The following is a 15,104-nucleotide window of genomic DNA, read 5'->3' as shown; positions in this document are numbered from 1 at the left end:
CTAAAGTATTTTAACCACTGACATATCAAGGAAGCTGGGGAGCTGGTTAAATGCGAGTTCAATTCTCGTCCCCAGAGCCTCCCGGCCCTCTTAGACGCTGGAAGGCTGAGCACGAGAGAAGTGGTTCTCGTCCTCCAAGATGTTCTCTACCTCTGATATGAAAATTATCGACAATTCCTAATTTTCTCTGGATTGACTGTTATCGTCAATTCAGATTACTCTGTCCCAGGACTTGTGGTAGCAGATGAAAAGAAAAAAGGTAAAAGTTGCATTCGTGGACAGGCTTTGAACCCGGAGCATCCACTTTGAAGGACTTGAGCACTAAAGATCAACTGGCTGACAATTGAACCGATTATTTACCAACACCAATTAGTATATATAAAATCATTGCTGAATTGTGGCTAAGTCTAGAGCTTAGTTTTAAAATGCTTAGCTTTCTCTTGAGGTTTGGTAACGGACATTTTCTCCTGTTTAGACTTGTTTCTTAGCGAGTGATAATAAATGTTTACAGCGGCATTCGAAAGGAAAAAAATGTTGACATATTAATAAGAAGTACTGGCAGTTAGCGATTTGGTAGTCTAGTGGTTAGGTGAAAGGGTTATTAATCGAACATTCCCAGGTTCGAGTCCTGCGGGGTTCGGATTCTATCAAGCGCTAAGCGTCCTAAATTGACGATAATGGTCAATTACATCCGTGGATTGGATTTGAACCCGGAGTTTCTACTCTACAGGAACCGCTCCTTTCCGCTTCACCACTGAAGATCCAGACACCGCACTCTCAAAGAAAAAAAAAAGATTTATTTAAAGTGGTACTATTATCAAATTTTTACCCCTTAATTTTTTGAGTGTATCACATAGAATTCCATGAAAGAACAAAAACGCCATTTACCGTTTGCAAATATCTTCATTAGTTCCGGAGATATTTAAGTTTGAAAAATGGGTAAAATATGCAAACGAGATGACTAATGACGTCATACACTCAACCCAATATTATATTGAATATATAATTAGAGCTACCTTGGCCAATTTACAGCGCAGACCATTGAAACTTGGTAGTCTAATAGTTCTACAGGAAACACACCTATGGCTATAAAAAAATATGTTCCCATGGCAACTCACTCTTTTCCAGTCCCCACCCACTTGATTTCAATATGTTAGTGGTTTTCAGCTTGAAAAATGTTAAACAAGGCCACAAAGTCGTGCTCACATATTTATATGCTTGCTGGATCATGCATATGAAGTGCTGTTAGCAAATATCAAAATGGAACGCCAAAGGTGGCCAGAAAAGCTCATAATATGGGGGAGGTCTGGAACCCAGTATAATGTCATGGTAACAGAACTGTTAAGCTCATATTGTGGAGAACATTTAGTAGAATCTTACTGCTAAAAATCAAAAATTTCTTATACAAATTGGCTGAGATATCTCTTTTCATCATATTTGAACAAAATTTGGTTGAGTGTATGACGTCATCACTTGGCTAATTTGCATATTTTAAAAACTCGAATATCTCTGGAACGAAAAGAGATATTTGACAAAAGTAAACAGCATTTTTCTTCTCATGCAGACTTCTTGTTTATGTTTCAAAATAGCTTAGATAGGAAAGATGCAATTTTCGTCATAGTACCACTTTAAGTCTGCCACAGCATATCGCTGCTGAAAAGTAATTAGGCCTAAACTAGATTAATAATTTATGCCTAAGCTTTGATTTTAAAATGTTTAGCTTTGACGTGAAGTTTGGTAACCGACCTTTTGTAGTGTTTAATATTGTTTGTTTCCCAGTGATAACACAGCATTATCAATAGTGTTTAAAATATTTTCCCTGAGAAGTTGGCTGTGTTGGTGGTCTGGTGGTTGGGTGACGGGTAAATAATCAACATTCCCAGGTTCGAGTCCTATGTCCATACGCTTGGGTTCTCTTTTAAACAATATATGACCATCTCCCATGATTCATTTCAAGCATTCAGTCTTACACGATAATAGTAAATTCAGAGCAAATAGAGCGGTTTTCAATTGAGTGTCGAAAGTAATTAGCGAATTACTTTCATTGGTTTTGCATTACTTAACTCAGTGATTGGTTCAAAGTTCTCGCGCCACTTTTTCGACCAATCAGAAGTGTAACCCAAACCAATCGTGGCTCGCCCGTTCACATTTTCCCGCGCTTTGGGTCGGCTACGTGTAATTACTTCGAGTTTTGATTGGTTTACTGGATTGTCTCCGTCCTTTTTGATTGGCCAAAGTAATTACTTTGGTTTTGGTTTTACGACACTCATTTGAAAACCGCTCTAACGAATTAACGATAATAGTTAATTCGAAGTAGAGAATGGGTTGAAATGGTAAGAGGTGAATGAGTAGAGTCGGAGGGTGAAGGGTTCGAATCCCGTCCAAGCGTGGACTTTTTCCGCTTTGCTGCCAACTGCTCATCTCACATTCATCTGATTTCACGAAAAATGTTGGCTTGATCGCGCGAGTTACACTTACTTGACAACGACCGCTCGTCAGATTGATTGATCCTTAGCTCCATCGGCAACGACTTAAAAAGGTCTCTTACGATATTAAACCTGAAGGAAGACCAAACATCAAATAACTGAAAGCGATAAAAAACAAAGGTTTAACGGCGCACATGAAAGTCGGTGACAAAGATTCGTGGGTCGCATTTCTTGGAAGGCCACTTCTATTAATTCTTCAGGCGGTTGTGGCTTCTACATCTCCACATCTCCTCTTCTCGAATAGTGTGTGGATTCTTTAACGTCTCACAGAGAACTTATAAACATGGAAGATATTTGTGAGACGGGACCTACGGTTTATAGTCCTTATCAGAGAAGACTTGAAAGTCTAACCATTTGCGGGTGTAATTACAAAGGCAGCACTTTCTCCTCAGTAATTTTAGGACCGTGAGTGTTGGTCCGATCAGAGTCGAACTCCCGACCTCCCGCATGGCAGCCCGGTGCTCAACCAGCTTACTCTTTAAGAACCAATAGGAAGAGTTTTCCACAAGAACATGCATTTTAGGATGAGCTATTCATTGTGAATTTTTTAAACCCTGGACTAGGAGAATGTCATGGCTACATTGGTATTTCTTAGATTCTCTTCTGGTTGGGACTCAACTATGGTAACCGGTCGTTTCGCCTACGGGTCGTTTCGCCTACTGTCTGTTCGCCTACGCATAATGTCGGTTCGCCTACGTCCAATATGTCACTTCGCCTGCGATTAATATGTAAAAGCTTTAAAACTGAATTGTTTAAAAGTCCTTGTCGAACCTCGCAGAAAAACTGAGTTCCCACTTTACTGCGCGGTTCAATTTTTGTATCGATGTTGCGATTTGTTCTATCATGAACTTTATATCGCTTCCACACGATCCGCAAACTTAGTTAGATGCAAAAAATTATATATGATTGCTAGCTAAGGCGTTATTTCTGTAGACTTTTGTCTTGAGCAGCCTATACTAAAGAAGAAGTAGGAGCAATGACAGCGGCGAAGATCGTAAACGTGGTCAAAGAGAAGGCTATGGAGGATAAGGTCACAAACTTTAACTATTTGTCTATCACAGGTACAAGAGCTTGGTCTCCAAACAGCCTATAGTGGCAATGACGCAGTGTACCGCAGGGCTCGAAATTAACGAAAAAAATCCAGTAGCATTTTGCGATAAGATACGAAAATTTAGTCGCAATTTAGCAAATTTTAGTCGTAAAATCGCCGCGCTGCATTGTGTTGTCAGCGGTTTAGCAGAAAAATATGAGCCCGCAGTACTTGTGTGTAAAGAAACTGCTTAAAATGGCGAATGATCGAAGGAATGGAGCTGTGCACGTAACATTGCAGCTAAATTACTATACAATTACGCTACCTTCAGAGAAAATTCACAGCGAGAAACAAAATAATTTTGTCATTTATTTATTTATTGTTTATTTTAGCAAAAGTAGCAGCAAAGTGGCAACTGCTAACCCTTTTGTTTTGAAAGAACGAAGGTGACAACAAGTTGCAAATTTGCGACTTCTCCAGATATTTTAGTCGCAAAGGGAAAAATTTAGTCGCAAATGCGACTGTATTGGTCGCAATTTCGAGCCCTGCCGGGTTACCGGTACATCCGAACTCCCGTTCTTGCCTCACCACGAGATCAGACCCATGTTCGTGCGCCTCAGCGTCCAGGCCGAGACCCAGCCCCGCCGCAATCTAATTGAATACATCCAGGAACAGTGGATTGACAGTACTATCTTCCTTCCAAGAGATTGGAGTATATTCAAGCAACCAATCCGGACCAACAATGATATAGAGGGGTGGCACAACGCTCTCAACCGCAATAAGTTTTTGCAAATGCAAATGCAGATTAGAGCTTCACCAGTTAATCGAACTCCGTCATCGCGAAGCCCGCCTAACTTCTATCACCATCAAGCTTATATCAGACAAGAAGTTAAAGCGGACCCAGAGAAGAGAGTACAGGCAACTTCAGCAGAAACTGTTCGACGCCTGGGAGCAGTACCAGACCGGCAACAAGAACGCTTCACAACTACTCAGCTGCTGCTCCCATCTGAATGGTCTGCTCGTGGCCAGTAAAAACCTAAACGTCCCCACATACATTAAGTTTATTATAATTAATCGCCAATGATCTGTTGTTTAAGGCGCGGGAGTCACGCGGACAACCCTAACGTCCCCGCATGTAACAAGTAAAACTTGCATTAGTATGATTATTAGTCTCAAAAAGTTGCTTGTAGTAATCAAATTGCATTTGTGAACTCACTTTATATGTAAGCAATAAATAAGTTTGTACGTAACAGTGACTGATTAATGCATATTACGAAGCGAAAATCTGTAACGAATTTACTCTAAAATGTCGCGAAATGAACACGCATCGTGCAGAATTACCATCGTGCATCACAAGCTTGTATTAAAAGTGTAATAGCCCATTTCCGAGTTGCTGCATGCCTCAGTTTCAAAGCGGGTCCTGGTGCACAACCATTCAAATGGAAATGACTTGCGTCTTCTTATGCAAATCAAACTCATTTCCCTTACGATAGTTGAGTACAAAGACTCACTTCGAAATCGAGACAAACGGCAACTCGGAAATGGCCCATTGGAGAACCGTGTAATTCGAAACTAGAGATTCTTCTGTATTCGCACTAATCCTAAACAAATTCTTTAGGTTCCACAGGTTCCGCGTTCCATAATTCCATAGATTAATCTTACCCGAATGTCTGTAGCCCACCAGTGCATAAATATATTGTTAAATCCCAGTTTATCTCTATTAACTCATTTGAAACCAAATAATTATTGGTGTTTCCCTCGCCCACTAGCCTGCGAATGCAAACGTATTTCTGGCAGTCGTTTCCCTCCCCCGAAAAGGAGGAAATACGTCTACTGTACGTTCTCAGGCTAGTGGGCGGAGGAAACACAAATAATTATTTTACTTGGTTTCAAATGAGTTGATAGATAGAAAAATGACCAGGGTGTCGAGATCTGGGATTTTACGATTTTATTTATGCACTGGTGGGCTACAAACATTCGGGTAAGATTAATGTACGAAATTATGGAACGTGGAACTGCGAAACCTGCGGAACCTGAAGAATTTGTTTAGGAATAGTTAGGGGTATAGTTGAGTCCCAACCAGAAGAGAATCTAACAAATACCAATGAATGTAAATTTATCATTGTAAACCTTATACTTCGAATAGCAGTTGAACGAACAACAGTCATTTCTCTAAGTTCCACAGCTTCCACAAGTGTCGCAGGGTCCGAATTCCACAGTTCCATAGATTTAAGCCTTACCCCGAACAAGAAAAAAGGAACAATTGCTTATCCACAAAATGGAACAGTTGCATATAGTTTCATCTTTGATAGTCACTCACAAAAAAAAAATGAGAGCAAATTCCCTCACCTTGAAGAGATAGAAGCCTCAAATGATTCTTGCTCCAATAACGTAGCCTTTATTTGCTCTTCCACTTGTCTTGAGCTGAGGACTTGAAGCGAATTTAAAGATAAAACAAAAACCTTCATTTATTGATGAGGAAAGTGACCATCAAGCCATAACGAGGCCGTATGCCTGGATTTTAGGGCAGGATTACACAAACAACAATGCAACCAGCAGTGCAAAAAGCACCTGCAAACACCTTAATGTAATAATAAATTATTAATTTGTGTCTTTTGCCCCAGTGACAGACTCAAATGATCAAAATTGCACTGGGCCTGCACAAGTCGCCTGTGGGTATCAACAAGGCTTTTATGTATCAATTTAAAGCAGCGACAGGCGCGTTCACTGCAAGGACATCAACCGGACTGTAGTTAATGCTTGATTGATCCATAAATAATAAATATCAGTAACTATCTCAAGAAAGGGTTGGTAAACATCTAAAATAAACCTCTAAAATAACCATGCTAAGAGACAGGTGCCAGCAGATTATTCTAACACTGTTTGTTTCAAGAAAATACTGGTATGAACAGAGTCAAAGTTAGGACAGAAATTTTCACATTAATCCTTAGAGGCAGTTCTCTTGCAAAAACTTATTAAACAACTCTAAAGCCAAATAACTATTACCCCTCTACGACCACTGCGTGGCCCTTACCTTGCGATGCAGACATTGGTCTCATGGGAGGTGGTGCATGCGAATGGCCAGTGCTAGGCCTTTTAAGTGATACCTGCCCAAAAATGACAAAAAAAAGCCAATACAGAAACTAATGTTAGCTTTTCTGCTAAAGTACAGCGTAGGTTGGGATTCTCTTTTAAACCAGCCTCCATTTCAGAAACTCTGAGAATTTGAAGAAATGATCAATATTTTGGTACTTAAGCAAATCTCAGCAACTTACTTTATCAAGGAATTCCAGAGATGGTATGCGTTGAGAGATCTGACGGTGACAACTAGAAATAATGTTAATTCGTTAGTATAATAGACACCTCTGGCCTGCACACAGGTTCTCTGTGCATCGAATGGCGCGCAGTCAACCTCCAATTCCTCAGCTGTTGAGCATGCGCATTAGCATCTGCTAATCTAGTCCTAGATTAAGAATTTTTTCCTCTTTAATTTTGCAAACAACAAACTTACCAGTGAAAATTGAATTAAGTGTCGTCCAAATGGCAATGACCGTTTATGAAACGGAAATTTGCGTTGCCAGCATTTCAGGCCCTGTCTGCACTAATCCATTTGCAGATGTATTGAGTGTTATTGTTAACTTCAAAATAGTTATGCAAAATGTCCTCACCTATATCCATCCTCACTTTTAAATGGGTTTCCTACACAACAGAGATACTAATTATTATTACAGATTAATATGTTCTGCCAACATATGTCAAAGTTGCAAAAGGTTAAAAAATTACCTACCCTTCACTGACAACTCAACAAGTGTAGAAATACCCGACAACACAAACTGAAAGACATTTAAAAAATTGAAGCAAAGATAAAATATTGTTACTAAATGCCACTGGTGCATTTAAAAAGCACAGAAATTTAAAGGCAAAGCATGCATCAAACGATCAGCATTTCTTTTATTTTTTTATAGTTACCATTTCCTCAACGTTTTCAATGATATTGTTTGACAAATCTAAAATTTCCAGCGCAGAAAACTGGTTTGGAAAGGACTGCAATACAATAAACATTTTGAACAAAATGTTAAACTGGTATGCTAGAGCTATTGAAGAAAAAGAGCCAAAACTTTGAGTTGGATGAGTGCCGCGCTGCCATACGGGAGGCTGTGCGTTCGACTTCAACCGGACCAACGCTCAGGGTCTTTAAATAAACTGAAGAGAAAGTGCCACCCCAATAAGGACGATAAACTGTGGGCTCTGTCTCAGTGACAACCCTTTAATCTTCATAACCCTGAGTGATGTACTGTAAAAGAACCCACACACTATTCCGCAAAGAGTAAGGCATGATGTTCCTGGTGTTGTGGTCTGACTTCTGTGGTATACAACGTATCATGGTTTCACAAAAGCGTTTCAATGAGTTAAAACACCTAAGCTCCTTGTGGATAAATAAACAATGACTATATATTCAATGACTATGACTAGAAAACTAAACATACACGTAAAGACACAATGCACCACCAAAGCATTTGCTTTGGAAAGCATTGCCTTTGTTCCTAAATTCAATCTCACCTTAACTTCTGATATTCGGTTGCCTGCTAAATACAATTCTTGTAAGCATCTAAAAAAGTAATGTTTATTCCACTTTGTCAACTAAAACCATCTTATCCAGTTTCAGTTGAAATCTGCTTCAAAAATTGAATATCTCTTAAAGCTGACCTTAATTTTCCTAAGGAATCCAGTGCAGTGATATCATTATTTTCTGCCCTTAAAACCTGCAGAAAGAGATTGACACTGCAAATCAGACTGATTTTGATGACGGTTTAATTTACGTGCAAATATGATGAGCCTATATGTATAGGAAATTGTGTGAAAGTGAGTGCATTTTGTGATTTTTGGGCAAGAGTGACATTTTGAAAGTTCTCAAAATTGTATGAGTCATGGGCGCAGGGTTTTCAACAGCTTTTTAAAGTGCCGGATTTGATAATGAAAGTACATGTACCAGACTGAGGGTCATTTTCCGATGTAAGGCCCTTTGCAAGTGCATTGGGGCAGCGAACCCTAAAGGAGGTCTGAAACTCTCAGAAATGTTGTTTACATTCTTGAGATGGGGGGAAAAAACATGCCACCAGATTGAATATTCCAAAATCAGGCTATGTGACTTCTTGTTAATTTGATGGATATATTGCACAATTGTCTTATGTTTCTTCAGCCCATGGCTTCCTGAGATACCCAAGTCCAAAGAGAAATGGAAAAAAAGGAAGCCAACAAATCTATAAATTTCTAGTGTCAAAGTACCGGACGTGAAATGGAAAACAACTGGACTAAACGTCACAAGTGACCATAAAATCACGAAATGCACTAGCAAGCTCATGTGATTTTTTATTTATTAGCATGCGCGTTTTTGAGATGTGGACAGCAACCGGGAGAGAACATTTCAAGTGCCAGGACAGTGGTGTCTCTCAGAATGTTATACCAATTACCTCTAACGGAGAAAACATACTTAGTAATGTAAATGTGGTTGTGTGAACATCAAGACAAGTTAAAAGGGAAAGCAGCTCACTTCCGGTTGCCATCCGTGTCTCAAAGACAGGCGTGCTTAAGCTCTCAAATACATGTAGGTTTGAATTCTGATTATTACTGTTACAGTAATGCTCACAACTGCAATGTTAACATGCTTAGGTATAACACTTTTACCAACGATCAATTTTTCTGAGCCTAACACAGTGTTCTCACCAGACCATTCCCTTGCGGGATTCCTCCAAGAAAAATAGAAATGGTGCATTAAAAGTCATGCAAATGCCGCCACTTGGGCGCACAAGGATACTACAAGCAAAACAGACTTTTAGAAGCAAGTTAGCAGTCTTTTAATGTTTCCAGCGAATACTACAGCTCTTTGCTTCTTCAACTGAATGAAAACAGTTTAGCAAAGTATTCAAAGCCCTTTCAAAGCCTTCATTTTTATTGACTTTTGCCTTCGTCAGTCACACCTGTGTTAAGCAGCTTCGACATCTTGGATCAGGTTCATACTTTGTGTAACAGATAATCTAGAGTGTGGGCTCATGTTATTTGTCATGGCACAGAGAAAATTATTAAATTCTTTCTTTCGCTCTAAAGTACCAAGGATTTAAGAAAGTGTAGAAGATCATCAAAATGCTCGCTGGTGAGGAAGACAATAAAGAGGACAACATAGCAAGTAAGATCAAAAAGCTATTTCATTCAAGAAAGATCATGTTTTTCAGAGTGAATGGCGATCGAAATACACATGGCTTGGTTATGATGCGGACAAAAAGATCATGACGTGTAAGATCTCTCTTGAGGCAAACAAATCAAATGCATTTTCAATATTGTCAAAGGCCCATCATTGCAAGAGTTCCAATTTGAATGTGCATTGATGAAATGGACAAAGAAATCACAAAGGATTTTTTCCACCCTAGTCATGGAGTGCAAGTAACTTTGCCCCACTTAAGCTCCTGCAGGAAAGGCAGCCCTGGGACTCTCTAAGACAAAACCTTGGCCAGTGAGAACACTGCTTACAACATCATGTGCATTCTACATGTATTTCTAATAGTGTTGAAATTAGTTTATTAGTTCAATGGAATTGGAAAATATAGCTTGGCATGGAAGGAAAATCCAAGCATAAGTCTTGTTGTTCTCCCTTTCCAGACTGTTCAAAAATGGATAAATCAACAGTACAGTATAATTCAAAACTATTGATTAATATTGTTGCATTTGGTTCAACTGACCCAGCACTAGCTGAACCAAACTTGCATCATTTTGTGCCTTTGCAAAACAACAGGATCTGTATTTGTTAATACTTACAGTTAGAGTAGAGATAGCCCGTAAACCAGCTAAATTGGAAATATGATTTCTTGAGATATCTAGCTCTTGAATCTGCAAGTTAGAGATATATTTAAACTTTAACTCTTTTCAGGAAATGATAAAAACACAACACGCAACCCCTTATTGTATTGATTTAAACATAGGAATTGGCCTATCCTGCCCTAATAAAAGAAGAATACATACTCAACAAGTAGAATAAGTTTGTCATTCAGTTCCTGTACAATTAGCATTTCCCTTTGTTAGAGGTGTGTGCAGTTGTGGCATAAGCAATGTTCGTTCAATTCACACATGCCTATGGTCTAGCAGGAATGTGCTTTTCTGTCTATTTGAACAATCCCACAATGCCACACTCACACCAGTGTCCACAATGTTTCTGAAGTGAAAAATTGGGTAATAATTCTTCCAAGAAGGTCAACTACTAGGGTGATAGGACATGGATTTCCCTGAAAAGGTCAATTTCCATACATGTAGCTGCAGTTTGTTGAGGAAGAGGGTGATCATTGTACTCTTTGCATTGTAAGTGTTGTGAGACAGTACTTGTCAAGAATTCAAGACATTACAATAATTTTTTTTTAATACCAACAATGAACTGAATTAATTAATTAAAGAAAATTTTATAGACTTGGGAAATTATCACTCAGGAAACTGGACACAGATGATTATTTGATCTAACCACAGAGGGTGCGTTTTGTGCAGGTTATTTTGACACATACTAGTTCATAGACCAGCACAACCTTTGTTGTAGTTGAGAGAACGATAGAATTCGAGATCTAGAACCTTTAAGATATTCAGCCTTGTCAATGAAGGATTCAGTCAATAAAATTACACATCTTTACTTACTTTCTTACATCGTCCCATGTCAGGAATTTGAGAAATTTTGTTATTTGATAAATCCAGCTCTTCAAGTGTTGGAAGAGCATTCAGAGCCTGAAAAGAAAATCCAAAAGAAAAGCTTACAGAGCTTATACTCTAGTGTAAACCATTAGCCAAACATGTTGCTTTTATCCAGTTCTTGTCGTCAAGGGCAAGCTCACTATTGCATGTGACTACTGCACTCAGAGGCCAAGTGCAAACAAGGCTTAAAATGCAACATGCATACTTATTTGAACATGAACTGTCAACCAAGATTATTTTTTTCTTTTGCGGTGACAAGCCGGAAGAGTGGATCAAAATCAGTCAATCACTGGATTACTCAGGCACACTAACCCATTCTGCTACAGTGATTAATGGCAGTAGAAAAACGAAACCGTTGACTGGAAGTTGAACTTCAAAGTCTGCAACTAATACAAATGCAAAAAACTCACCGAAATATCATGGATATCATTGCAGCTTATGTCTAGAACAGTCAGTTGTGAGCAGCATCCAATTTCCCTGTAGTCTATCTTGGATAGGCGATTGTTATCAAGTCGTAAAACTTTGAGTTTTCTCACATTTTGCAGTCCCTTACCTTAGAAGAATAAATCAACATAAGAAATCATGATAAAAGATCTCACAAAAAGAGCTATAGGCTTAAGGGCCAACTGACGGCAATAAGATTCTAAATCAATAACTACTAAAAGGGAAGTAAGGATGTAATTATTGGGGAAGGATAAGATAATTGAAAATGATCTCCAAAAATGCTTACCTATCAATTTTATTTTGTTGTGCTGCAAAAGGAGATTGTTTAGTTCCTTGCAACTGCCCAACAAAAAAAAAATACTAATAAATGATAAACATAAGAAAAACCAATCATATCAATTAAGAGGTAACCCATTGATTCCTGGAAGCTCCCCATTGATGAGTAAAATCGTTTGGTGTTAGACAGTAAAATACTCTGGCGTTAGACAGATTAAAATATCAAGTATGGCCAGTTTAGGCTGGTTCGGGGGTGAAAGGGTTAAATTATCAGTACTGTATCTGTGTGGTGAAAATGTGTAACTTATGACATTCTTGCAAAACAAGCTGCAAAAAACCTGAATCACTTTACCACTTTGAAAGAACAGAGCTCTCACCGATCTAACCCACTGATTTCTGTAATCTCATTTGCATAAAGCTTCAGTTCTCTTAGATCCTGTAACAAAATCAGCACAAAGACAATTGATCAACTCTTATTCTAATACGCTAAAAATAATATTTTTTTATTGAAGTTATCCACATAAGAAAAGACAAAGAAGTCTGAGGTTGAAGATACTGTAGGTTACTAAGGTCATAACAGTCATTATGTTTGAGTCCTCCCTGGGACTTTATTTTTTCTGTTGTCCTTCCACCTTTTGGCAAGCAACTACAATGTTGTTACAAGCAAACAGTTATACAGCCACTTTGGGATGTACAGCACAGGAAATTCAACATTGTTTGGGGAGAGTGGAGGGAGGATGGAGGGGGGGAGGGGAGAGTAGTGGCATAAACTGATCTGCATGCCACCAAAAAATTAATGTCCTGAGAATTTTAACCTCCATTATACCGGTAGCTTATCAACTTTTACATTTGGTGGAATTTATCCAAGTATTGCCGACAACACAAGATGGCAACACCGGTAGTAACACTAATACAACATTGATGAAATGATAAAAAATTATATGAAAATAATGGATCATATATTTTACAGCATTTTATGGGTAAAGAAGAAGATTAATAGCTTTTAAAGCGCCACTGTGACCAAAAAATCAATTCTTTTTTTTCTTTGGATTTCAAAACTATGTTTATTAACTAAACACCAAGTGATGAAAGTTTTATTAAAGCCTTGATTTAAAAAAGACACCTGTTTATTTTAACTGAATTCTATTTAATGGTCTGCCATTACTGAATTTAAAATCTTAAGACCTGGATCCAGGAAAAAACTTATGTCAAAGGCTCACTTGTTTGGGCTTTCAGACTTTTAAACTCGTGTTTTGCATATATAATAAGCTGCATTCACTTGCTGAAATTTTGAGCTGGTGAGTCATGACATCACTTTTCCCTGGATCTGACCCTCTGAGGAGGTTCAATCAGGCAGTTTTGAACGTGAATTATTTTGGACCATGAAATCCAAAACTTACACTCAAAGTAAACCGCCTTTGGATAAAAGTCAAAGCTCAAAATTCTGCCAGTCAGGTGTTGAGCAAACACACTTTTAAAATCTGAACATAAAAAAAGGAAGTGATTTTTTTTTTATCACAGGGGCACTTTAATAATATTGATAACAAATTACTTACACAATTCTTTTCCAAATCATTTGGTGATAACTCCTTAAGTTTGTTACATCCCAGATCAAGAATTTTCAGTTTCTGAAACTACATGACAATTTAGGAAAAATTAAGAGGCAAAATTAAAAAAAACAATGTGTTTGCCAAAAAATATGAAATAATTAATATCAAGATCTTCAAATACTGTAGGCTGGCAACCTTAATGCTGGCATGTTTAGGCACCATTTTAAAAGAACATTAAATATTTGAAAGGCAGACAGACCATCAATCATTTTTCAATAATTCCTCACCTCCTTTAAGTTAGGAACTTGCTTCAGTGCTTGCCCATTCAGATTGATTTCAAACACACGCCCATGGTCACTTTCTTTACACCTATCAAGCTGACGATTTAAATGGCAAAAAAGCTCAGGTACCTGAGGGGTGGAGGGTGGGGGGGGGGGGGGTGGTGGACAGCCACAGTGACTTGGTAAGTGGGAACTGGCTTTTTTTGAAATGTCAAGGTAAAAATGAGTGGGGATTTAGCCAGTATAAGACTTTCAAAACTGTGACCACTTTTATGTTGTTGGGATATTAAAGTATGTTGCGCCATCGATACACAGTTGACAAGTTGTGTAAGCCTTATGCATGGTGATGGCATACATGTATGCTCAAAAATTCACCTCCAAGCCTCGTTTGCACAAAATTACTCTCATTACTTACATCATCTGGACATGCAAATTCTTGGATTTCATTCACGTGATCAACAGCCATGTTTTTCAACGAAAACAAAAGAAGATGTTAGCATAATAATAGCTTTCAATTCCCGGAGGATTGGATCGGGACACCAACATGGCCGCCATTTCATTGTTTGGGGACACCAACATGGCGGCCGTGACGGCATGTGAAATCCAAGAATTATTGTTCGCAAGTGGGTTTTCGAATTCGAGGCTTGGTGGTGAAATCAGCTAGTCAGACGACATCACGCATAAGGGCTATTGGTTTCAATGAGTGACTGATACACGAGTAATTGGTCACTCTCCTTGCTGGACTATTTTCCGCCAAAGTTGTATATTTACATTCAAAGGGTCAATGTGGAAGAAACTCGTTTGCCACTTAGGCGTGAAAACTAATTATTGGCCTATACTCTTCATATACTGAGTCTGCGGACGCAAGAGTCATACAAAGTACCAGCACTGCGGGCCGTTCAAAGGAAAGATTGCATGCATTGAACTTACAATCTCTTGCACAGAAAGCTTGTTCTCCGTTTCCCTTTCAGTCGGTGAAGATTGGACTCGTTTCTCCTCCGCTGTTCTTTTTCTTGTTTGCCTCAGGGTGGAAGAGGCAGACTTTCCTGGCTGAATTTTATTAGTATCTTGGATGGCTTGTTTCTGCGATCTAGTCGCGGACAACATCAAGGCTTAATGTATCTTGTGCTGGATAGATTTTCTTCCACCTCTCAGCTTGGAGTACTTTGACTTATGAAAGAGGTTCAACTTCATGGTCAGTTTTGAAAAGATAAAAGAGTGTACATGTACGTTTGAACTTGTGACAGCAAGAAGATCTCCTTGGCAATTCAGGACGCCATTTTGAATAAACAGATCCCATAATTCAGTTCGA

At 38.7% G+C, this 15,104-nt stretch overlaps 1 protein-coding gene across 1 annotated transcript in view; it reads right to left on the bottom strand.

The window, feature by feature from the left end:
• Positions 1 to 15,082, bottom strand: part of LOC138060681 (protein phosphatase 1 regulatory subunit 7-like) — a 19,447-nt gene extending 4,365 nt beyond the window's left edge. The window contains exons 1-17 of the mRNA XM_068906524.1: positions 14,723 to 15,082; positions 13,799 to 13,888; positions 13,518 to 13,595; positions 12,339 to 12,397; positions 11,972 to 12,024; positions 11,652 to 11,794; positions 11,188 to 11,274; positions 10,327 to 10,398; positions 8,224 to 8,279; positions 8,077 to 8,125; positions 7,486 to 7,560; positions 7,304 to 7,349; positions 7,185 to 7,215; positions 6,792 to 6,843; positions 6,551 to 6,623; positions 5,866 to 5,947; positions 2,479 to 2,558 (exon numbers count right to left, since the gene is read on the bottom strand). Coding sequence (XP_068762625.1) covers positions 2,479 to 2,558; positions 5,866 to 5,947; positions 6,551 to 6,623; positions 6,792 to 6,843; positions 7,185 to 7,215; positions 7,304 to 7,349; positions 7,486 to 7,560; positions 8,077 to 8,125; positions 8,224 to 8,279; positions 10,327 to 10,398; positions 11,188 to 11,274; positions 11,652 to 11,794; positions 11,972 to 12,024; positions 12,339 to 12,397; positions 13,518 to 13,595; positions 13,799 to 13,888; positions 14,723 to 14,899 — 1,303 coding nt within the window. The 5' untranslated portion in view covers positions 14,900 to 15,082. The remainder of the gene's footprint in view (positions 1 to 2,478; positions 2,559 to 5,865; positions 5,948 to 6,550; positions 6,624 to 6,791; positions 6,844 to 7,184; positions 7,216 to 7,303; positions 7,350 to 7,485; positions 7,561 to 8,076; positions 8,126 to 8,223; positions 8,280 to 10,326; positions 10,399 to 11,187; positions 11,275 to 11,651; positions 11,795 to 11,971; positions 12,025 to 12,338; positions 12,398 to 13,517; positions 13,596 to 13,798; positions 13,889 to 14,722) is intronic.
• Positions 15,083 to 15,104: the final 22 nt, after the last annotated feature.

This window comes from Montipora capricornis, chromosome 8 (assembly GCF_036669925.1).
Source record: "Montipora capricornis isolate CH-2021 chromosome 8, ASM3666992v2, whole genome shotgun sequence".
Classification (NCBI taxonomy): Eukaryota; Metazoa; Cnidaria; class Anthozoa; order Scleractinia; family Acroporidae; genus Montipora; species Montipora capricornis.
Note: the sequence above shows the minus strand (reverse complement) of the source record. Positions and strands in the feature narration are given on the sequence as shown.